Source organism: Camellia sinensis, chromosome 1, assembly GCF_055761805.1.
Source record: "Camellia sinensis isolate YWXY chromosome 1, ASM5576180v1, whole genome shotgun sequence".
In the NCBI taxonomy this organism is placed as follows: Eukaryota; Viridiplantae; Streptophyta; class Magnoliopsida; order Ericales; family Theaceae; genus Camellia; species Camellia sinensis.
Window position 1 is genome coordinate 195,247,009 of NC_138961.1, and position 25,927 is coordinate 195,272,935.

Consider the following 25,927-nt stretch of genomic DNA (forward strand, 5'->3'; position numbering starts at 1 on the left):
GTAGATTATTTTTCATTTTATATATGCAAGCAGTTTCCATATTAACAAAGTAAATAATTATTCAAGTTAAAATTAAAATAAAATGACAAAGTCATACATCTTAAAATTAAAACGACATAATTTTGCTTTAACTATTAACAAGGATAGTTGAATTACCACAACAACAAGATTACTGTAAAACGGTCCATTATGAAAAATCCTGATCCAATTACTGTATATTAATAGATTTTTTTTTTAACAATTTAGTAGATACTTATTTATTTATGAATATGTACAATTACACATAAAAAATTGTCGGTGAAATGCCCGCGAACTCGGCCACAAGTCGTTGACTAACTGACTAACATACCCGTCAATGGCAACGCAAAATAGCGGCAATCAAAACAGTGAAAAGCTTTAGTTCCAAAAAAAAAAAAAATTGAAAAGATAAAAACTGCTTGCATATATAAAATGAAGTGGAGACAAACAATAACTGGACAACAGAACATCTCATGGGAAGAGGTAGTAACTGTTAATCCAAACAAAACAAAAAAAAAAAAAATGATTTTCAATATCCTATCAAACGCCTCTCTTCTCTCTCTGTCTTTCTCTCTGTGAAAACTGCCAAGATAGGTTTAGGGCCAGTCCAAGTTGATGTTTTTATTGCCAAAATAGCAGCAAGAAGAGAGAGACAGAGGTCGATATGGGCAATTGCTTGGGATCTCAGGCGTCTGCTGATTCAAACCCCAGTCACACCAACCCCAGCATCACCACCACTGCTCCTTCCACTTCAGGTACTCTTTTTCTTTTTCTGGGTCTTCTGATTTTCCATGTATTTTCTCTTTCCTTTTGGGTTTTCAATGAAAATTCTTTCATTTTCACTCTTTTGTTCCAGTTAATCTTGTATTTCCCACCTTTTTCTTGTTCAATCACCACATGGGTTCTCTGTAATTTTCAGTTTTCTGAATGCTATCTGTTTTAATTTCACTTTACACATCAGAAATTAAATGGAGACTCTTTATATTTTTCTTTGTTTTTGTTATGACCCAGAATCAATTTCGTTGTTCTTTTGTTAATTGAGTGGCAAACCCATTATTAACTGTTTATTTTATCTGTGGGTATATTTTCAGGAACCTCTCTATCATTATCATCGTTCTTTTGTTAATTGAGTGGCAAACCCATTATCAATTGTTTATTTTTGTCTGGGTATATTTTCAGGGACATCTAACGGTTACAGTAACGGCGGGGTATTTTCGGTGACGAGCAGCAGTGCCGGCCAAAGCCTATTTTCGGCTGACGATAATTGTTTGAATGGAGAAATATTGCCCACACCCGACTTGAAGGTTTACAGTTTTACAGATTTGAAGATTGCAACGCGAAATTTCAAGTCGGATACTGTGTTGGGTATAGGTGGTTTTGGGACTGTATACAAGGGATGGGTGGATGAGAAGACCCTTGCACCGGTCAAATTCGGTTCTGGAATGATTGTTGCCATCAAGAAATTAAACTCTGAAAGTATGCAGGGCTTTGAAGAATGGCAGGTAGTGTGTGCAATTCAATTCTAAGTTTGTCAGCAATTCAATAAGTTAGCATGCTTTCTTAGTTGAATTCAACAGAAAAATTCTTAATTGTTAAAAAAAAGGAAAAAAAAGAAGTGCTAAATTTAGGAAAATTCCTAACTATAATGATGAAAATAACAATAAAATTGAGGAAGTTATAGAAATGGTTTTTTTAGAGTCAAAGTTTGCTGTAGTTACGCATGCATTGCTGATCTTAGTCCCTACCATTCATTAGAACATATGTGACGGCCACAACTGTTTGCCTGTTTTATGCTCTTATGTCATCATGCACTAGTGAATGGAGAAACAGTGGCGAGACTGCATTGTGGGGGAGAAAATTTTGGAGGCCGTTTTCTTGTCTCCTAAAAGAGGATGAAATTGATCAACATAATGCTACTTCTCACCTAGTTAACTTTTTTGAAATCTATGAACTTATTCATTCATGCCATGATAGTTATAATGTGAAGAAGTGATTGCATCAAATTTCAATTTCTAGTTAATACTTGGGTTTTTGTGAAGATATTTTATCATGGAAAGTTTAGGTAGATCTGATAATGTTATTTGAAACTCAAAAGAGTACTGTACTTTTAAACCCAGAGTCTGATAACTTGATCCTTCTAGGGAATGATATCTCCTTGCCATAATTAACTAGAATCTTGTAGTACAATTTAGGACATTCTGGCTTTATACCTAAAGCTCACAATGCAGGAGAGAGCTTTTTGTCTGTGTGTGTGCAGCTTTTGTATTAGTTTTTGCCATTAAAGTGGTGATACGGGAAACGCCTTTTTAATGATAAGAAAACTTGCTAGATGGCGGTTATCAGCTGTTTGCCTGTCCAGAATTGCCTGTTTTATGCTCTTATGTCATCATGCACTAGTGATTGGAGAAACAGTCATCAGACAACATTGTGGGGACGAAAATTTTAGATGCTGTTTTTTGTCTCCTAAAAGAAGAAGATATTAATCAATAGAATGCTACTTCTCACCTAGTTGACTTTTTTGAAATCTATGCATATATTCATACATGCCATGATAGTTCTAATGCAAAGAAGTGATTGCATCAAATTTAATAGGTTTTTGTGAAGATATTTTATCATGGAGAGTTTAGGTAGATCTAATAATTTTATTTGAAATTCAAAAGAGTGCTGGACTTTTAAACCCACAGTTGATAACTTGATCATTCTAGGGAATAATGTCCTTGCTATAATTGACTAGAATGTCTTGTAGTGCAATTTAGGACATTCAGGCTTTATACCTAAAGCTCACAATGCAAGAGAGATCTTTTTGTCTGTGTGTGCAGCTTTTGTATTTGTTTTTGCCATTAAAGTGGTGACATGGGAAATGCCTTTTTAATGATAAGAAAACTTGCTTAGGTAAATGTCACTGTATTGTAAAAGCAATTTGAGGTCTCTACTTTATTAAATGTCTTGATTGAAGGATTTTTATTTTATTTTTTGGCCAGATTGTTTGATGGATAATGTGTCTATTTCTATATCATCTTTTAGTTTGTTTTAACTTGTCTGTGGAGGGTTTCACTTGGTCCACCATTATTTGCTTGGCTTTGTTGCGAGTCTTGGTGGCTCTGTCCAAAGATCTTTTAGTAAATTTTCTTAGATATGATAACAAATCAATGATGAGAATGTAAATATATAATAATTACATCTAACAAGCATTGCACGAGTTGTTGACAATGTCATTTAGTATTCTTCAGTTCCATATTTTCTTTCAATTTATAGGTGACAAAATTCTACCTTTTGTAGTCAAGTGGCCGATATAAATATAAATGAAAAAGGAAGATGAAACTAAGAAATGAAGATTTTCTGGTCACCTTCCGTGCGAAAAGAATGTAAAGCAATGCCCTCTTTCTTTCTTCTTTCTTGGTTCTTTTGCAGGTTTCTAAACCTTTAAGCTTGCAATGATGCAGGCTTGATATTCACCTTGCAGCTTGTATCCAAACCTATGATTTTTTCGGTTTTGTGTTAGGCCTAACAGTCTTTGGCTGTGACTTGGGGCCTCTTATTTTTGATTAATTATACTCTAGATGAAAGTTAATGAGATCTTTTTTGGTAAGTGATTTAATGAGATTTATTGCCCTAGAAATCAATATAGGAGTTTTAAGGGAAATGTAGAATATATTTTGTTTTTGGATCAGTGTTCCTAATGGTTCATGGAGATAGTAGTAGACTCGTGAAATATCTATAACGTTTACGTTTTCAGTTTATATTTACAAAAATTTTATAAACTGGTTTTTGTTTATTTTTAGAAAAACATAAATTACAAACGTGTTTGGTAATTAACAATGTTTAAAAAAAATATAAAAAAAGTGAGAAATGGCAATGGTGGCAAGTGGCGGCGAAAGACGGTAGTGGAAAGTTGTAACGGTGGGTGGTGAGTAGCTGGTGGCGGGTGAGTGGGTGGTGGTGGGTGGGTGGGTGACGGTGGCGGGTGGTAGCGAGTGGGTGGTGGTGATGGTGGTGGCGGGTGGCGGGTGGTGGTGGTGGTGGTGGTGGCAGGTGGGTGGCGGATGGCGGATGACGGGTGGTGGTGGGTGGTAGCGGGTAGGTGACGTGACGGGTGGTGGTGGTGCGTGGGTGGGTGACGGTGTCGGGTGGTCGGTGGTAGCGAGTGCGTGGTGGTGGTGGGTGGTGGTGGGTGGGTGATGGGTGACGGTGGCGAGTGGGTGGGTAACGGTGGTGGGTGGTAGCGAGTGAGTGGTGGTGGTAGCGTGTGATGGATGGTGGTGGCAAGTGGGTGGCGGGTGGTGGATGGTGGTGGGTGGTGGCAGGTAAGTGGCGGATGGTGGTGGTGGTGGGTGGGTGGGTGGGTGACGATGGCAGGTGGTAGGTGGTAGCGAGTGGGTGGTGGTGGTAGTAGGTGGTGGGTGGTGGTAGCAGGTGGATGGTAGGTGGGTGGCGGGTGATGGTGGTGGCAGGTGGTGGATGGTGAGTGGTGGCAGCAAGTAGGTGGCGGGTGGTGGTGGTAGCGGTGGCGGCGGCGAGGGGTGGGTGGTGGTGGCAAGTGGGTGGCAGGTAGGTGGTGGGTGTTGGCGGGTAATGGGTGGTGGTGGCAGGTGGGTAGTGAGTGGTGGTGACAGGTGGTGATGGTGGTGGGAGTGGGTGGTGGGTGGTGGTGGCGGAAGACGGCAGTGGAAAATGGTGGCGGGTTGTGGCTAGTGTTGGGTGGTAAAAAAAAAAAAAAACTAAAAACTCAAAATGGAAACACATTTTCTGTGTTTTTATTTTTTGGCCAAATTTATAAACTGAGACCACTGATTTATAAATCAAAAATTTTACCAAACAAGTTTTTATTTGAGTTTTTAAAATTTTTGTAAATATAAACAGAAAACTAAAAACGTAAGTGTTACCAAACGGCACCCTATTAAGTGGCTACCCGTTTTAGAAATTTTCCTTGATCTTCATCTGCATAGTAAAATCAATTTTAGTGAATCTAATGGTCTGTTTGTTGGAAAATTCAGTCAGAAGTGAATTTTCTGGGAAGGCTTTCTCATCCGAACTTAGTGAAGCTGTTTGGGTACTGTTGGGAGGATCAAGAGCTGTTACTTGTATACGAGTTTATGCAGAAGGGAAGCTTGGAAAACCATCTTTTCAGACGTAAGAACTTTAGCAAAGAACAAAAGAAAAGAAAAGAAAAGAAAAACTAGCTGTCCATGGTTATATTGCATTGAATTGATTGCTGGATTTTTTTGGTTGTGCAGGGAGTTCTGCTGTTGAGCCACTTTCTTGGGACATACGGCTCAAAATAGCCATTGGTGCAGCACGGGGCCTTGCTTTCTTGCACACATCAGACAAGAAAGTCATTTACAGGGACTTCAAAGCATCTAATATACTGCTTGATGGGGTGAGAATTTATATGATCGTGCCTCGTAAGTTAATGAGTTGGATTTTCTACTTGTGTTCTGAAAAGGCTCTGACAATAAGAATAAGTAGGAAAAGGAACTTTGAATATGGTGACTATCTTGGAATGGAATGTGTGTCCTCTGTTTGAGTGACAAGGGAATGTAGGAAAAGAGTTGAGTACATTTTTTTTTTGGGTCGGGGGAAGGGGAGGGGAAGAGGATCCCGGGGCTCGAACCTGGGTTTTAAGCTTGGCTTACCCCTAGGTATCCATATATTTTTTTTGTGCAAAAATTTTTATCAATTAGAGGGGGAGGGAAAGTCAAACTTGTGACCTCCTCCTAGTGAGGAACGAATCACGAATTCTGGCCAGTACTTGTTATTTGTGTTTTCTTAATGACAAGGTCTATAATAAGCTCTCAAGACTTGGGAGAGTAAATTGAGCACTTATCAAGAATACAGGGACTGCCATTTCATCTTTTTAAATCATTCAACAAAACAAGCAGTGTATCAACATCACAATCATGTAGATAGATATTTCCTCTAACGGCATTCATGTAATGAGATTCATCCTTTGCATTTTCCATTGAAACAAACATGACCTAAGATAAAATGGGGCAAACATGGAAAACAATTATTCTGAAAGCTTTTGTGTGTTCTGTTTTCTTTTTACAGAACTACAATGCAAAAATCTCAGATTTTGGCTTGGCGAAATTGGGGCCCTCAGGTGGAGAATCGCATGTGACAACACGAGTTATGGGCACATATGGTTATGCTGCTCCAGAATACGTTGCAACAGGTAAATATGAATCTTTTTTTGTTAAAATGTTTAGAGAATTGAACCATAGAAATTATTCCCAAAAGACATCTTCTATGAACAAGCACATGAGAGGCAAAGGTTCCTGCTTATATGTTTTATTTGGTCGATAGTTCATATGATCTAGGTCGAAAAATAAAAAATAAAAGAACCCCGCCCTTGTGGTAAAATGAATTAGTTCAAATTTTCAACAGGTCATTTATATGTGAAGAGCGACGTGTACGGTTTCGGTGTTGTGCTGCTGGAAATGCTGACAGGTTTGCGGGCACTTGATTCCAAACGCCCCAGTGGGCAGCATAATCTGATTGATTGGACAAAGCCCTTTCTCTCCAACAAAAGGAAGCTGAAATCAATTATGGATGTGCGGATAGAAGGGCAATATTCTTCAAAGGCAGCATTGATTGCTGCTCAACTCACTCTTCAGTGCCTGGAATCAGAACCTAGAAAACGCCCCCCCATGAAAGAAGTTGTAGATATCTTAGAACGGATTGAAGCCATGAAGCAAAAACCAAAAGAATCCCAAGCCATCTCTACACACTCTACAGCTCATCGTCATGGACATCGACCTATTCATCATCATCATCATCGTCATCATTCTTCGCTTCACCCGAGCCACCATGGCATCAACTGAGCCAGAAAACAATCAAATTGAGTGAGGTAAGCTGATAAATTGGATCGATGCAAGATTATGTTAATGCAAATTGTTTTCTTTTCTTTTCTTTGTTTCTTTTATTTTGGCGTAAAAATTATTGTCAATTCATTGTTTTATCATTTTCTTGGAATTCTTTTCATCACAATATTTTAGTTACCACTTGTATTTTAGATCCGATGATTGTGTTGTAAACTCAACTAAGATTTTTCTAATATTATTTGTTGTTTAATGGATATGGGAACTATAATTGTTTCTAGCAATCATTGTGACTTTTGACATTCCATTTTATTCACAGAAACGATCTAGATCCAAGCAAGTGATATACAAATAGAAAAAATATAAAGAGTTTGTATACAAAATGATAGTGACTGCGTTGAGACAATTGTTTGATGATTGGTGTGGATAGTGTTAATCGTGTATTCCTTGTAAAAGTTAGAATTGTACATATGCATAGATCGTTATTTTGGTGTGGATAATATTTACCATGTATTCCTTGTATAAGTTAGAATTGTACAATCATAGATGTTATTTAAGGAAATAATAAAAACAAATAATATCTTCTCATGTACCTGAGCCCAATAATATAAAGCCGTTAAATTTTTTGATAATATAATAGTGTTGTTATGACTATTTGATTTAATCAGGTTATTACACAATCCCATATTGCATGCATTGTCTTCCAAATTTTGGGGAGGGAGAAATTTTAACAGACAGCAAAACAAGCCTCCTCCTTCCAAAACCACTCAGAGATAATAATAATTATAAAATGTGTTCAATAACCCTATAAGAAAATCAAGAAACCCTGTTTGAGCGAATTGGGATCCTCCCTTTGCACTCCCTCCTTGCAGGGCCTTCGGGCTCACTTTTAGGTCCAATTTTGATAATTCGAACCGTTCATATTTTAAGATTTATTCAGTATATCATACCTGTAAAAAGTCAAGTTGATCGGATATCAGAAAGTATGTGTTCGGAAAACTGTTTATTAAATTCATTAAAAAATAGTTTTTAGTTCGATTTTTCCAAACATATGCTTTTTAATATCCGATCAACATGATTTTTTACAAGTATGATATACTGAATAAATCTTAAAATATGAACGGTTCGGTTTATCAAAATTGGGCCTAAAAGTGGGCCCAAAAGCCCTGTAAGGAGGGAGTGCAAGGGGAGAATCTTGATTCTGTTTGAGCATCCCTTCTAGTCATAATCAAAATCACTGTCTGTAGGATGCCAATCCATCATCCTCTGAAATGCAACCTCCTCCCCCTGCTTCGTGCATAGCCATTCTCTCTCTTCACACTTCCCGTTATCTTGGACTCCACCTCTTTCCTCCCCACTCTCACTGCCACCATTGTCACCGCCAATGCCCATGCTTGCAAAATCTGAATCAACCTCATAACTGTTAAAAACTGGTGGTGGAGATGATGGTAGACTATCCAATTGCAATTGCGGTGGAGCCTAAAGTGGCCACATAAAGCTCTGTCGGAGTGGAACTCCCTCGAACACACAAAACAACAAATCGGCCCTTGCAGAGGGTTAGTGACGCCAACTGCTGAAGCAGTGTTGGAAACAGCAGCATCAGGAATGGTTCCTCGGGGAATAAACAGTAGGGTTTCAGGTTCTTCGGCAGGGGCAGGATTTGGAATGAATGAACGTTCATCTCTTTCTGTGGAGGCATAATTTTTGAATGACAACACATGGCCGAGGTGACACTGAAGTGTCGGTCGAGGTGACATCGAAGTGTTAGCCGAGGTGCCACGCGTCCTGGTCATGGCGCCAATATGATCTCTGCTAGGCTGAGGTTATCTGTGAAGATACCGGAATCCGGGATAAGCGGATGAGGGACAAAAGTCCTAGAATGAGAGATGACTTCAGTTTAGGTAAAGATAACACTCTTAAAGAGTTTATCCCAATCCTACTGGGAGTCCAAGATTAGCAGTAATCCTAAATTCATTGAAGCTAGGCTTCTATTGGGATTAGGTAAATGTTGGCTATAAAAGAGAGGCACCCTCATGGGTCTAAGGTATATTTTTTATGATCTGAATAGTGAGTTAAACACTTTTGCTATCTTTGAGAGATAACTGACTTAATCGTTTGAGTGCCCCCAGGTGGATGAACCACTACTGGAATCTCTTCTTTTTGTGACAGGTCGTTCGGGCTTAATCTATTCTGCCAGTGTTTTTCAGTTGAGTGCTTGATTGGCAGTGTGGTCAGAAATTGACACACATAATTTAGCGTCGTCTATGGGAAAGAAAGGAGAATAGATGGCCAATGACAGACAGAAAGAGAAGATGGGGAACGACATTCCTACTGGGAGTGGGAAACATATTAACCTTGACGTCGAAGAAGACAACTGCAACGAAAAGACTCGTGATAAGAATCACGAAGGAAAGGATGTCACCTAGGAGGGCGACGTGCCGAAGAAATCAGACCGAAGCGAGTACTATAACGAGGATAACCTCCAGGTATGGAAAGATAGATGCCTACGAAGGGACGACGAGATGAAAGGAATGACAAACAAATTGGCGGACCTGCAAACGATTGTCAATTTCATGATGCAGAACAACGTCATGCAGCCACCACTCCCGCTACAAGAGACGCCGATTCCAGCGGCCAAGAAGGATGCCCGGAAAAAAGGGCAGAAAACGGTTCCTGCAACCCCTCAGCACGACAGGACCAATGGACATTCTCACTGGCCTTCGAGGGAGGTCGGGCATGGAGAATCGACGAGAAAAAAAATCCCAGAAGACACGTCGAACCAAAGAAGCCAGCACCAAGGAACATCGGGATGTTCAAGGAAAAGAACTCTGTTTTGACACGATCAATGGAGGGAAGTCCAAAAGGACTCATAATGACACTGGCAGTAGTGCACCAAAAAGGCTGAAATCCGGAGACAGCCGAGCCCTTGGGCGGACCAAGGAGGATCTGAGGGATTACCTCCAGAGAAAGCGACAAGATGCCGAGGTCACTTCTCCGGTCAAGCCGAGAACGCCGTTCTCGGTAGAATTGGACAAATTCGAAGCCCCAAAGAGGTTCCACATGTCGAGGTTCCAGAGATACGACGGTAAGTCGGACTCTAACTTTCACGTCGGCTTATACCTAAACTCGATAGCATTATACATTGGGAATGAGCCGTTGCTCTGCAAGGTGTTCCCCTCGTCCTTTGAGGAAATAGCATCAGATTGGTTTCACAAGTTATAGAAAGGAACTGTGAAAACCTGGGAGGGCCTGGACGAGATATTTGTGGCCAGGTTTGTGATGAACAAACTATAGCCATTGAGGGTGGATTCCCTAATGGCTCTGAGAATCAGTGAGGATAAAAGCTTTAGGGCCTATGCCAAAAGGTATTATGAGGTGTTCAACCGAATACCCGAGTGCAACCAAGAGGTGGCGGTCGTGTCTTTTAAGAACAGCCTGAAAGATGATTGTCCACTTCGAAAGTCATTGGCAAAAACATTGCCAAAAAGTATGGAGGAACTCATGGCCAGAATTGAGAAATATGCCAGAGCCAAAGAAGACACGCCGGGGACAAAGGCGACAAAACCAAAGAAAAGAGAAACGGCTCGCCGAAGCGAGGCCGGGGTAACACTGGACACAGTAAGTAAGAAACAGGATTAAGGGCTGCACAGGCAGTCACAACTAATCCCTCTAACCTAGGGGCAGTTATGTAATATGACTGACCGGACACTTGACGATGTTTTTGATTGAAACATGACGAGTAACTTAGACTTATTATATGGCAGAGTTCCTATTTGCATATAATAGAGTTGAACTAAGTTGGCGATATTTTTGATTGAAAAATGACGAATAACTTAGACTTATTATATGGTAGAGTTTCTACTTGCATATAATAGAGTTGAACTAAGTTGAAATAACCTGGACTTGCCATATCGGCAAAGTCAAACACAGATTGAAACTAAGTGCATTTGGGTAAGATTAATAGAAGAACCAAGGTTAAGAACATCGGTTAGTCTCTGTTTAAATATAGACTTCGGCAACGAGGTCAGAGCCACAGGCTTAATGAGACCCCAAGTGGAACTTAAGTTCACATTAGGGGGCAGAGGACAGGAGAATGATCTTGGGAGTTGGAATTTTCAAGCCGAGGTCATGTTTAACACTTGTTGAAATTTATGAAAAATTTACAAGTTGAAGTTAAACCGATGTCATGTTTAACGCTTGTTGAAATTTATGAAAAATTTACAAGTTCATGTTTAACACTTGTTGAAATTTATGAAAAATTTACAAGTTGAAGTTAAACCGAGGTCATGTTTAACACTTATTGAAATTTATGAAAAATTTACAAGTTGAAGTTAAACCGAGATTATGTTTAACACTTGTTGAAATTTTATGAAAAATTTACAAGTTGAAGTGAATCTGAGGTTATGTTAAAGGAAGATTGGTTTAAACACTTGTTGAATTTTTTTTTAAGAAAAATTTACAAGTTAAGCCAATGTTGTATTGAAAAGAAGTACCCATGTACTTGCCGAAATAAACCGATAATGGTTTAACCGAGGTATTCCACCCCGAGGAGGTTGCACATTTAAGGTGTACATTGAAGACATGCAAATTATTCTAAATATGGAATCATGCAAGAGTAAAAAGAAAATAAACATTCAAAACGCTTGAAAGGAAAAAAAGTTGTACATGCATTCAGACAAGGAAAGAAGGCACTTCGGCCTGATATTTAAGAATAATTGTTTAAATGGCATGTCGGCCAAATTAAAGCTTACATTGTTTCAAAAAGTAAGAAAAAAGCACAGGGAGAGAGTTTTGCAAATAGTGACTCACCAAAGAAAATGAAGCAGGTGTTGAGTACGCCGGAGTCAGATGATGGCAGCAAACGGAAAAGATCAGCAAAAACCTCGCCGGAAGAGGTGAACGGCAGTAGTTGCAGAGCTTGGAACAATGGCGAAATTGGGAGAGTAGAGAGAAAGAGTTAGCATGAAGTTGAGGATGCAAAAGTGAAACGACGAAGAGAGAGAAATGGTTTTGATTAAAACCACGAGATGGCAGCAAAATTGCAATCAATGTGCCTAGGGCAACATGCTTGTCAGACGGCACACGCAGACGCTGGGCGACTTTATGGCGCGTGTCAGGTACGGTCCAGTGGTGAATAGACGCATGGAAAAAACGGTTGAGTTGTTGTGCGTGACAGCTCATACGCGTGTTGAAACTCTTGGAGTTCTTGATTTAATGGAGAAGGACCTCGGCTTGGAGAATGATCTCGACCAAGAAGCTTGAATAGACTTGATTATTGGTTCTGAAACATCGATGAAGACAGACTGTGAGTCTTGGAAGTGTTTAGCCGGCGAGTGATGACATCGGTAATAAACAAATGGAGTGAGCTTAGCTGATGTGCTAAATGAGAGGAATGATATAGGTTCCATCACCTCAGGATGCCGAGGTAATAGAACTTAGGGGGCAATTGTGGGGACATAATTTTTGAATGACAACACGTGGCCGAGGTGACACCGAAGTGTCAGCCGAGGTGCCACGTGTCTTGGTCATGGCGTCGAGATGATCTCGGCTAGGCCGACATTATCTGCGAAGATACTGGATTCCGGGATAAACGGATAAAGGACAAGAGTCCTAGAATAAGAGAAAACTTCAGTTTAGATAAAAAAAAGACTCTTAGAGAGTTTATCTCAATCCTATTAAGAGTCCAAGATTAGTAGTAATCCTAAGTCCATTGAAGTTAGGCTTCTATTGGGATTAGGTAAGTGTTTGCTATAAAAGAGAGGCACCCTCATGGGTCTAAAGTATGTTTTTTATAATCTGAATAGTGAGTTAAGCACTTTTGCTATCTTTGAGAGATAACTGACTTGATCGTCGGAGTGCCTCGGGTGGACAAACCACCGCCGGAATCTCTTCTTTTTGTGACAGATCGTTCGGGTTTAATTTATTCTGTCAGTGTTTTCTAACTGAGTGCTTGATTGACAGTGTGGTCGAAAATTGACACACACTCCCATTGTTAGCTAGCATCGAGCCGTCGTCGCCTTCACCGGACAATGATCAGAGGAGGCTTCGTTGGGATCACTCATTGCCCCTCTACCGACTTGGAAGAAGCGAAGAGAATTACAAAACAGGGGTGGACTTTAATCATATCTAGGGTCTTATATATAGTACTACTCTGGCTTCGACTTATAGTACTACTCTGGCTTCGACTTATAAATTTAAAAATGATCGGATAATGACCATCGAAGTTGATTCCTAAGCCTGAAAATGGTAGAACGTAAAAAAAATGGAAAAAAAAATTAAGTTTATTTAGCATGAAAGTATTAGAAGTTACAAAAAAAATTAATTTTCTTATACAACTCGTAATAATATGGTAATAAGCTTCCAATTTCTTACAAAAAATAAAGAAAAATATAAGAAAATTTAAATTTGTTATAAAAGTAATTACTTATAATTATAATTCTTATTTTCTTACAAAATTGTCATCCTAATCAAATATTCATACGAGAAATATATATATATTTTTTTCATTTTCTTTTCTTTCACTTTACTTCTACTATTTTCACTTTTCATAGTTTTTTTTTTTTTTTTAATCAAATGGAGCCAAATGAATAATTTTTACGAATTTCTTTTTTAATTCACGTAAGTTCTGTCAAAATTTTATTATTACCATCATATCTTATATTAAAATATAAGGAAGGTTTGTAATTTTATTAGTTTGTTTGTTAAAATAAAATTTTCCAAAAATATATAGCCATAAATAATAAATAAATAATTTAAAAGTGAGAAACAAAGAACAATTTGAAAAATCATCAGTGTGTTTGGTTTGAATTTTCTGGATTAAGTTTTTTGAAAATTGAGTTTTTTGGTTTTCGTATTCTTTTATTTTTAGTGATATTTTTAAAATTTTAAACATTTTTTTTTCTTTTTTAGATGCACCTTAGTTAGATGTATCTAAAAAGTAAAAATTTTGTGAAAAAATATTTTAAAAAATTAATAAATACATAAAAATACAAAAAATGTACTGAATTCTTATATTTTTTATTTTTATTTTTGGTATTTAGTAAATTTTTAAAAGATTTTTTTTACAATTTTTTTACTTTTTAGGTTTATTTATGTTAGATGTGTCTAAAAAGTAAAAAAAAATTACTTAAAATATTAAAAAAATCAATAAAAACAAAAAAACACGAAAAATAAGAAAGTAGAATTTTTTGAAAAGTGTTTTCTGAAAAATGAAAACAAAATGTAAATGCATATTTCTTAAAAATTTCACATTTATAAAACTTTTCACACATTTTATAATTTTACCTTTCAAGCAAATGGATATTCATCATATTTATGTGTAATTATTAATATAAATCTAAGAGTGGATAACAATAACTTTTTTTATTTAATGGTAGAATTTTTGTGAGTTTGTCCAGTTGTTTAAGACTCAACAATAAATCTGTTTCTTATTTATTTATTTTTTTTAATGTGGTGCAAAAAATAAAAAAATTATTATTTTGTTCATATAATTTTGTTTGATGAAATATTTTAGAAAATTCAAAATTAACTTTTTGTTGTTCATTTTTGTCAAATTAATTTTGTAATTTTTTGAATTTTTAAAAAAATAAATCATGAAAACTCAACCAAACGTATCTATCATTAAAGTTGTCAATCCCTCTGTCTCCTACAACACTCACAACTATTAAATTAATAAAAGAATTTAAAACATGATTTAATGATTTAATAAGTATAATTTGAAATAGAGAATCTCGGCTGGGTTTGTTTCACTGGTACCATTCTACATGTCGACAACATTCGAATGAGGAAAACATTGGAGTACTCAATAAATAAATGCTTATTTGAAACAAAAATGTTATGAACTTATTTTTATCAATTCATGAGTGGAGATCAAATTGATTAAGTGTAATGTTTATGAGTAAAATAAATTTGAACACTAATTTTTTTTTTTTTTTTTTTTTCTGTATAAATTTTGAGTTCATAAGTTTGAATTTGTAGTGTTGCTATATTTAAAATAATATAATGTAATTAATCATTCATCAGATATTAGAGAGAAGCCTTACCAAGAGAAGCTTTAACAGAAATAGGAGATCCATCAATCAACACTTACATAATTGAATAATAATAAGAGAAACTCTCTTTCCCAAAAAAGAAAAGAAAAAAAACAAACTCTGTAGAGAAAATATACTTAAACAATACCAGATCCCAAAATAAAATAAAACTGTACAGAAAATAAACTTCGACAACACCAAGTCCAAAGAAAAAAGAAAGAAAACTCGGAATTGCTGATTTTTAATCATATTTTGTTTATGTACGATATTGTGTCACTATGGCTGCATATTATGTGTCACATAATAAAGTAGTAAACAAATTATTATTAAAAAAAAAATGATCATGTAGCATTATATATTGTGTTGAGAGAGGCATCAATCTTCTTCTGGTGGTGGTGGCGGCATGTTCAAGTCCGGAATTGGCTTTATCGAAGAAGAAGAAGGAGGTTCCTCTTCTTTAGGAGACAATGGTGATGGTGATGGTGATGGCGATGGCGATGGCGATGGCGATGGCGATGGCTCCTCTGCTGCAGCAGGTAATTCATTCAGATCCCATTGATTTCCGCCCTCCCTTTGGTCCAGTGGTGGCACAGCCACCACCACTTCAGCCGGCTGATCATCACCCACAGCGGGCTGATCACGACCGAGGACGTAGGCAAGAACATCACCGATAACTGGTGGTGGGACAACACTAAACCCGGCAGGAGGAGTAACATGGCTAGGACTCGTTGAGGAGGATTTGCCAGTGTTGGGAGGGCTGGTACAGTCTTTGCCGCCTGGGTTTGACATTGTCTTGCACCAAAGAGAGAACGCTGAATCGGTCGAAGATCGAATAATTCAGAAAAAGAAGAACAAAAGGGGTTTTGAATGTGGTGGCAGTGGCATTAGGGGAGGCCCCTTATACATATATAGATATAGTTGGTGGGGAAATTTTGAATTTGACAGTTATTTTCAGTTAGCCGTTATTATTAGTATCTACGAAAGGTTATGTCGCTTCATCTTGGACCGACCGTGTTGTGGGTAATGCAGTCGTACGGTCCAGATTTGCTCATTATAGCCTGGGAGAGTTTGATGATGCGGTGCTCCTAAAGGCGGGAAACTAGCAGTTAAATTTTGGCGCCCCGTTTGTAAAATAGTGTAACGATTAAGAAAAATATGTTGTTAGGTTTTATTATTGATAATCTCGTTTGACAAGGATAAGTTGATTTTCTTCCAAAATTAGGATTATTTTTGAATTTCTATAAGTAATTGGATTATTCCAAAACTAGGATTACTTTTGGATTTTCTATAAATAGTTGGTTTTCTCCCAAAACTATTTAATTCCTCCAGATCTTCTTTTTGGTTCTTAAAGTTTATATCTGGGGATATTTTGTTAGTTTTCTTTGATATTTTATTGAGTATTCAACTCATGGTTTAAAGAGAGTACATCAAAGGTTTTGTTTCTTATACAGAGTTGTTATTCGGTGGATTCTGAAGAATTCGAGCATGAAGCTTCGGTGGATTCTGGAGTGACTCATCGTAAAGACAATTCCAAGGTGAAGACGGGGTTGGAAGAGGCACATAGAGGCTGGTTCAATTAGGTGTGGATTCGCTAGGTAATTGAGAATATACCTGTGTAATTCCTTTAAATCTTCTTAGTGGATTGTTTTGTGGCTGTTACCTGTGATTTTTTAATCACAGTTGGAGATGTCCAATTGTGATTTTTTCACGTTAAAATCGTTGTGTTGATTTGTCTTGATTGTTTGATTGTGATTGTTATATACTGCTTAAAATTATTACATAATCACAAATCAATATTTAAGGGATTTCTAGATTTTTCACATGTCACTACAACAAATTTGGGATTTAAAGACGAAACAAATTTGTCCCAAAATATATATATTTCGTCACCCAAACTAATTACGACGAAAATTTTTCGTCACCCGTTTTGTCGCCAAAGCCTCGTCGCTAAAGGGTCGTAGAGACGAAAAAACAATTTCGTCATTGAAAATGATAAATTTGTGACGAATTTTTTTGTCTCCAATACGCTCTGTTGGGAACATACTTGTAAGTAATTAGCGACAAAATATTTTGTCATTAAAGGAAGAAATTAGAGACAAAAATATTTCGTCATAAATATAAGAAATAGAGACGAAATAATTTTGTCACGCTTAATATAAACGAAGACGAAATTTTTTTGTCAAAGAAGCTACCAATAAAGATAAAAACAAATTCATCATTAAAAATGATAAATTTGTGACCAATTTTTTTGTCTCTAATACACTCTGTTGGAAACATACTTGTAAGTAATTAGCGACAAAATATTTTGTCATTAAAGGAAGAAATTAGAGACAAAAATATTTTGTCATAAATATAAGAAATAGAGACGAAATAATTTTGTCACGTTTAATAGAAATGAAGACAAAAAAAAATTTGTCAAAGAAGCTACCAATAGAGACAAACAAATTCATCATTAAAAATGATAAATTTGTGACGAATTTTTTTGTCTCAAATACACTCTGTTGGGAACATACTTGTAAGTAATTAGCAACAAAATATTTTGTCATTAAAGGAGAAATTAGAGACACAATTATTTTGTCATAAATATAAGAAATGGAGACAAAATAATTTTGTCACGTTTAATATAAACGAAGACGAAATTTTTTTGTCAAAGAAGCTACCAATAGAGACAAAAACAAATTCATCATTAAAAATGATAAAATAATGTCAAAAAAAATTCGTCACACATTGAGGATAATAGTGATAAAATGTGACAATATTTTTTGTCACGACAAATGCATTTAGTGACGAAATAAAAAATTCATGACAAAATTAATCATCCACCTAAGCGAAATAAGAGACAAAAGAATCTTCTTTAGGGATGGAAAATTTTGCCAATAATTTCATAATATTTTTTTCCATATTATATACCTATTTTATCAAAATCTAAATTTTAGTTCAACAAATATAACCCAGTTCATGTTGAAACCTGTTGAATATAACAATTCCATCACAACTTAACCTAACCTGTTATCAACACATTTACGAATCAACAAAATGAAAATATGCATTCATCATCACAAATAATTTCATCCCAATACAATAAAATAGTGAAATATCCACAAAATATCCAAAAGTTATAACTTGTTCAATTTTACCAAAAATCTAACAATAACTAGTGCAACTCCACAAAGTATGTGTATCCTTATCAAACAAAAATGAACATTCAAGCAAATTAGATCATTGTTGCACGTCAAAAATTGCACCCCAATCCAATCTGCAAAAAAATAAATTAAAAGTTTTAGTAATTAATTAATTATACAAAAGATTAAAAACATTAGTAACTCATCGATTTACAATTAGATCAATTATACAATTTACCCCTCTAACAGACTTTTTTTTCAAGATTATGAGAACAAAAAATTAATTTTAAGGCTAATTCACAAATGATGCATCCCATTAATGTGCCGTAAGTTCATATAACTTATATTGGTCCATTTAATTCTTAAAGTGCAAGGATACGTACCAGTTTTTCTACTCTAACAGGGATTGACCTAGAACCACACCTGTGTTTTGTATACATCCTTTCTCTATTCGCGATGTTACCCTTTGATTGCTCCTATAAGAAAGAATGACCAATATAATAATGAAATGTATTATTAGTAAGAGAAATATGTTAGCTTTTGATTGTTCCTGTAAGGAAGAATGAACCAATATAACAATGAAATGTATCACTAGTAAAACAAATTTAATGCTTGATAATAAAGAATTGCATTGTTCATATCTATCCTTTTCCTATATATCATTTCAACTTAAAAGATGTTTCAAATTATTCACTAGTTTCATTCAATTCTTTGAAATATAGATTAGAGGACTTGTTGAGATTTCGGCCAAGTTTGGCATGTCCAAGAAAAGTTAAAAAGTTAAAAAGTTACTCAAAAAGTTAAAAAGTTAATACTATTCACCAAAAGTCAACAATTACGGCTGCACAACTCTCAATTCTAATTTTCTCCTACAAACCAATTTTTACAATTTTTTATTACACATTTTTTCATAAAAAGTCAAAAAAATAATCCAAATATCTATATTTTCTTCCTCAATTTTTTAGTTCAAAAAGACAAAAAGTACACTTATTTAAGACACCCCAAACAACCCCTTCATTATAAGATGATTTTTCTGGGTGAAAAAAGAAAAACGAGTAATTTACACCGTTCACAATTAGGGGGCATATAAGCATGGGCAAGATAGATTGTGAAAAAATCCATTTACATTTCACAAGATATGGAACAATTACTGATACCAAACTCATATCCCTTTCTTTCTTCCACAACTATATCAAATCTAAAGTTCTGTCTTAATACCCTGTATTAGTTACTCAGCTAGTTGCTTACCATTATCATGAAACTTCAGACCAAACTCAAGAACAAACAGAAAATACAATCATAGAAACTGAAATCTTAGTTCTTTATTCTATGATGTGAAAGATGCATTTTAAGGAATCATAAATTAATCTCCTATTATGTGAGCCTTCCAATCCATGTTTAATAGTTTCCCTTTCTCATTTTGCCACTTATTTGGTTTTTATTATGTTTCACTTACATGCTTAGAGGATAAGGAATAAAGAACACATGGAATTTCACAGCAAATTGATTGTGTTCTTGATCCCAGCCCTATAAAATTAATATTCTAAAATATGTAAAATGAAAACAAAAAAGAGAATTCATTTACAAAAATAAATGTATACTATTTGTTTCCTTATTTTTTGTTGAAAATATTACTGGCAAGTTGGTTAATCAAAGTAAAGTCAGTCCCATAATCTACTGCACATTTGATATTTTTTTAATATTGGATGAAAAATCGTACCTTTCTTCATTAATATTTGAAGATCTTGACAAGTATTTTCCCCCCTTTCCCCATCCACAATCAAAGAGTTAGGTGATTTTCTTTTTCTTTGTTATGTGTAATCCTAGTTATAAATGATTTTATTAAAAGGAGATCTCTGTGAAGATTTGGTTGGAAATCCCATTTCATTAATTTGGAATTTGCATCTATGTGTATCAGGTTGTGGTAGTAGGTTGTTTTGGGCTCAAGCCCATTGTTAATTTTTGACCATGTTTAAGTAGATAATTTTTTGTAAGAGTCAGAGTGATCAGATGAACCCATTCTCTCTTTTCACCTCCTATTCTCGTCTCACATATGCGCGTCTATATTTATGCATATTCTACTAGTTAAATTATTGAACAATAGAAGAATATAATGCACACTGCATTGTTCTCATAATTAATCTGTTTTATTTATTTATTGTTATATTTTTTCAACCACAGCTCGCTTCTCCCCTGATGACAAATATTCAAGGCAAAGGGTTCTTCTGAAGAAACGATTTGGATTGCTGCCAACCCAAAAGCCAGGTCCGAAGTATTGAGTACTTCACCGGCTTCTTCTTCGTTAGTATTTTTACTGTTGTGGGCTTTTCTATATCATGTCAAATTGGGTGTGGAAGACTTTATCTTTATGTAGCTGTCCAACTTAATAGCAGTAACAGTGTGCATGAGATAGGTCAGCAGTAAGGTTTTCGGATGCTGAGATTGGACTACATTACATTTTGGAGAGTTTTGGTTAGATATGTTGCACGGTTGTTAATGATCTGATTTGTTCCTGGATCGAGACATAAAAACTTGCTTATTATTGTCATTGCTGATATTAAGCCACAGTAGATGGTGCCCGCATTGTAGAAGAATTGCAGGGTTCAGTCACAAATCAATTACCCCACCCCACCCCCCAACCGAAATTTTTTGGGAACTTTTGAAATTTTTTGGGTCAATTCCTAACACATAACCATACAGAGTACATGAACTTATATACATATATTGCATAACCATCTAATTGAACTACAGTTCTAACTACTCTATAACCAAGTCAACCTAACTGTAGTTAATCCTAACTACATAACTGTGTCAATTTGGGAGTGGAATGATGAGGTATAGCCCAACTAACTTAGGTGGTTTGCCTCCCAAACAAGCAGCAACTTGCAGCAACAAAAATAGCTATACAACAGCAGCAGCAGCAAAACAGCTCTGCACCATGCTTGCTGATGCATACTGTTTGTAGGCTACTTGAAGGTTGGCAAGCTAATGGGCAGAATTAACATTTCTGTTTGTGCCAATCCTTTGCAATCATATCACTAATTTCTTGGCATAGATTAAAATCAAGATTCAGCCGATTAGCTTTAATTTAGTGTTGCTACCTTTTGACTCAAAAATTCAATTCTGCCACTATTGAATGTGGAAAGAATTATATAATCTACTAATAATAATAGTCAATTTTGTAAAATAAGAATGTTTGGCTCCTAGATTTGGACCTAATCCCTTCAAACCTAGTGATGTGGTATGCCTGTCAGGACATTACAAGGCAATCATTCTCAAATATTGTCTTCTTCGACCCCTTTTTTGTTTTTCCGAGTTAATAATGTCAACACATGGTATTTTCCTATCATATTTTATTTATTATTTTATGCGTGAATAATATATTGATAATAAATATAACAGTCAGAAAATTTTTGAAGAATTGGCGGAACGATAAAATTTGATAATAAGATCCAACTTCATCATTAACTTCAAGACTTTGGCTTGAATCTTGATAATTTAAATAAATAAAAAACTCTCACAGTTCCAGAAATTAGCGATTTGATTTTAATCTATGCCAAACAGTAAATTGGCTTGAATCTTGATTTTAAAAAACTCTCATGCAAACTGGCTTGAATCTTGATTTTAATCTATGCCAAGAAATTAGTGATATGATTGCGAAGGATTGGCACCAATGTTTCTGTTGATCAGAGAGGGAGGCTTTACCAGCCATATCAATGATCGCCTCTGCATTTGATTCATCAGCATTTCTTCCTAAACGATTATAGCTGGATATGCAAGGATTTCATAAGGAATTAAGACTAGAATGATAAAAAGAAATGAAGGTAAATATATGGCAACAAAGGCTGCATCGTGTTCACATGAAGGAGCATGGTAGATTAGAGCATCAATACATGAAATGCAGAATATTAATCATGATGTTTGTCTCAATCTTCCAACACTATGAAAGTGAATTACCTCATCAAAGCTCAACAATCATAAATACTTATCCACTTATGCCAAGTATTACTATTCTGTTATTGGAATCATACAGTTCACAATTCAAATCGTACAATTCTTTTCGATTCAGTGAGTAATCGATATGAACATGTTGCATAAATCGAAAATAGTTGTGAACCGTGAGTGAATCGGTGAATCGGTGAATCGATTGATTCACTTTTGATTAGCTAAAATCAATTTTTGGCTTCTTTTTTGCTTACAGATTCAAAGCCTTACTACTAGATTTCTAGATAGAAACAAAAATTATATATTGCTCAAATTGAAATACCATAAGATTATTGTCGATAATAGATACTTTAGGAATTCAAGATGAATTTGCATCTTATTATGACCTTTCCAGAATATATGACACCATTTTCAATACATTAACAGTTGTTAAAATTTCTTCTTTTTCAAGGCCACAAAACTCAGGTCAATCAAGCATTAATGCATTCATAACATTAAAGCACGAAACAAAGGTGCTGTGAAAGGCAAAAGCAAGCTCGGGACAAGTAACGTGAACAATGGTTAATTCAATAACCAAATGATACTGACCTGGTGTAAAGAAAGAGTGGATTTATATCAGCCTCAAATTGAAGGTGCCTTAGATTTCTAGCAAATGTGGACTTTTTGCAAGAATTCTCACAGCCTGATGGCAAAATGAAGAAACAGAAAAACCTTATTAAGATGATAAAAAGATTAAACAGCAGCAATGTTTAGGACAAAAGCAGGGGAGCCACGTTTAACATATGGGGGAATCTATCAACCAACAAATTTTGCAGTACTGTAACAAGATAAATTATCCCAAATTGGATGCAGATGTCATGTTTTAATTTTGTGGCCAACCCAATGGGGTCATTGATATTGTAAATATGTATTTGGAATAAGGAGGTGAAATCAATCTACTTGATTTTAATCTATAGCAGCAAAATTAATAATTCTGAAACTGTGAGGATAGTTTTTACAGTTTTTTCCCCCCCTAATAAAACGAGGCTTTTCCCAATATAAGCCTTTTTTACATTGTATTTCCAAAATTAGGCCAACTTCTGACAGAATTCCAAAACTAAGCTAAAGCGCCATTACTATTCGCGCTTTTACTGTTAGGAGCGCAAAAGTAGATGAACAGCAAAATCGCTATTACAAATAGCGACTTTGATTAAGAAGTCGCTGTTACGAATAGCGCTTCTAGGGTTAATTTTTTTCTCAAGGAAAACGCTGTTAAGAACAGCGCTTTTTACACAAAATTTTTTTGCGAAAAAAACGCTATTGCTAATAGCGCTTTCACTGTACATATAATTTTTTTTTTTTATTTTTAGAAAACGTTATTTCAAATAACGTTTTTACTGTTGAGACATTCACCAAAACCAACCCACCTCTGACACACGCACACACCCACACACACCCAACCCACACTAAGCATTGCTTTTAATATAATTTTTATATATAATAATAAATTATATAATTTTTATAATTTTCGTAAATATAAATCATTTTTAGGTTATGGATGGTTTGATTTATAACACGTATATAAAGGTAAAAAATTTTGTAATCAAAAATAATTTTTGCAATTTTTATAGTCAAAAATAATTTATAAATTACCAAAAATAATTTATAATACGTATGTATTATAAAAAATTTTATAATAATTTATAATACGTATGTATTATTTAAATCTTTACATTTTTTATTTAAAATTTTTTACAGTAAACCCATCTTCACATTTTATAATACGTATGTATTATTCAAAAATAATTTATAAAAATTTATAATTAATACGAATGTAAATAATTTAATACGTATCTTCACATTTACATTTACAGTAAACCCATCTTCACATTTACATACGTATGGTTTAAGGGTAAATTTTTTGATAAATGATAAAATAATTTATTATATATTTATTAATAATTTATTTAAAGTAAATAATTTATATATTTATCAAAAATTTTACCTTTAAACCATACGTATGTAAATGTGAAGATGGGTTTACTGTAAATGTAAATGTGAAGATACGAATTAAATTATTTACATACGTATTAATTATAAATTTTTATAAATTATTTTTGAATAATACATACGTATTATAAAATGTGAAGATGGGTTTACTGTAAAAAGTTTTAAATAAAAAATGTAAAGATTTAAATAATACATACGTATTATAAATTATTATAAAAAATTTTATAATACATGTGTTATAAAATTTTATTAATAATTTATTTTATAAAATAATTATTATATATTTATTAATAATTTATTTAAAGTATATATATAATACGTACGTATCAAAAATAATTTATTTAAAGTAAATATATAAAAATTATATATATAATACATACGGATTATATATAATTTATTTAAAGTAAATACATATATATTATAAATTATTATAAAATTTTTTTATAATACATACGTATTATAAATTATTTTTGGTAATTTATAAATTATTTTTTATTATAAAAATTGCAAAAATTATTTTTGATTACAAAATTTTTTACCCTTATATACGTGTTATAAATCAAACCATCCATAACCTAAAAATGATTTATATTTACGAAAATTATAAAAATTATATAATTTATTATTATATATAAAAATTATATTAAAAGCAATACTTAGTGTGGGTTGGGTGTGTGTGGGTGTGTGCGTGTGTCAGAGGTGGGTTGGTTTTGGTGAATGTCTCAACAGTAAAAACGTTATTTGAAATAACGTTTTCTAAAAAAAAAAAAAAAATTATATGTACAGTAGCATTTTCCTTGGGAAAAAAATTAACCCTAGAAACGCTATTCGTAACAGCGACTTCTTAATCAAAGTCGCTATTTGTAATAGTGATTTTGCTGTTCATCTACTTTTGCGCTCCTAACAGTAAAAGCGCGAATAGTAATGGCGCTTTAACTTAGTTTTGGAATTCCGTCAGAAGTTGGCCTAGTTTTGGAAATACAATGTAAAAAAGGCTTATATTGGGAAAAGCCTCTAATAAAACCAGTTCACCTATAAAAATATATGGAATTTATGAGGAATGGATGGAGAGATTCAAAGACATGGAAATAAATCAGTAAACCAAAAACATATGAATACATCAGTAAAAACCAAACAATTGAGAGATAAGAAGCACAAAAAAAATGAAGTAAACCAAACAAATGAACCAGCTTCAAATGATGAAAAACAGAGAACCAACTTCAAAAAACAGAGAACCAGCTTTAAATGAACCCACTGCAATCCCCACCGTTTCATCAACCCTAGACCACATCTTCCACACATTCAGATACAAATACACTATCAACATACAGTATAAAAAATAAAAAATAAAAATTCCAACTCTGATTTACAAAACCCAAATACAATATCAACATTCCCACCCAAAACCCTCATTCCAAATGAAACACTATATTTATATAATTCCACTAATAATAATCATAATCATATACAAATATATCTTATGAATGACATACGAAAGGAGCATAAAAAAAAAAAGAAAAGAAAAAGAACAGAACTCACCAAAAGTTTGAAGATTCAACAGAGACGAAGACTTGAGTGAGTAACTTCAAAACAGAATTGGAAAAGGAAGAGTCTGGTATATGTTTGGAACTTCTAAATCTTCTTTGGAAGAAGGCGTGTCTGCTGGAGTAGTGGAAGAGGAAAAGGCACCAATTTTAGGATATATTTTTGTATAAAAAAATATATTCAATATATATATATATAATCACATTTATATTTTTATTATATATAATCACACTTAATTAGAAAGTCTGATTAAAAATATATATATATATATATATAATGACATTTAATTAAAAAGTGACATAAAAAATAAATATATCACATGTTAATTAAAAAGTGTGGTTAAAAATGTATATATATATATATAATCACACTTAATTGAAAAGTCTGATAAAAAAATATATATATAATGACACTTAATTGAAAAGTGACATAAAAAATAAATATATCACATGTTAATTAA

General features: G+C 34.4%; 1 protein-coding gene and 1 long non-coding RNA gene across 2 annotated transcripts; one reads left to right on the forward strand and one right to left on the reverse strand.

Moving 5' to 3' along the window:
* Positions 1-452: 452 nt before the first annotated feature.
* LOC145789416 (putative serine/threonine-protein kinase PIX13) lies at positions 453-7,120 on the forward strand. The gene is made up of 6 exons (XM_082923796.1): positions 453-773; positions 1,198-1,520; positions 5,013-5,148; positions 5,253-5,395; positions 6,067-6,190; positions 6,403-7,120. The coding sequence occupies exons 1-6, from the start codon at positions 683-685 to the stop codon at positions 6,837-6,839; spliced, it is 1,254 nt and encodes a 417-aa protein (XP_082779922.1). The 5' UTR covers positions 453-682; the 3' UTR covers positions 6,840-7,120.
* Positions 7,121-17,961: 10,841 nt separating this feature from the next.
* LOC145824183 (uncharacterized) lies at positions 17,962-25,505 on the reverse strand. The gene is made up of 4 exons (XR_014365935.1): positions 25,462-25,505; positions 22,522-22,615; positions 18,372-18,464; positions 17,962-18,122 (listed from the first exon to the last, which is right to left on the reverse strand). It is a non-coding gene; the product is annotated as an uncharacterized LOC145824183 (long non-coding RNA).
* Positions 25,506-25,927: the final 422 nt, after the last annotated feature.

Bases quoted from the DNA above. Each gene is read 5' to 3' on its own strand.
- LOC145789416 (XM_082923796.1), top strand. From the start codon at position 683: ATGGGCAATTGCTTGGGATCTCAGGCGTCTGCTGATTCAAACCCCAGT. The intron at 1,521-5,012 runs GTAGTGTGTGCA...TGGAAAATTCAG, and splicing joins AGGGCTTTGAAGAATGGCAG to TCAGAAGTGAATTTTCTGGG. The intron at 5,396-6,066 runs GTGAGAATTTAT...TTCTTTTTACAG, and splicing joins CTAATATACTGCTTGATGGG to AACTACAATGCAAAAATCTC.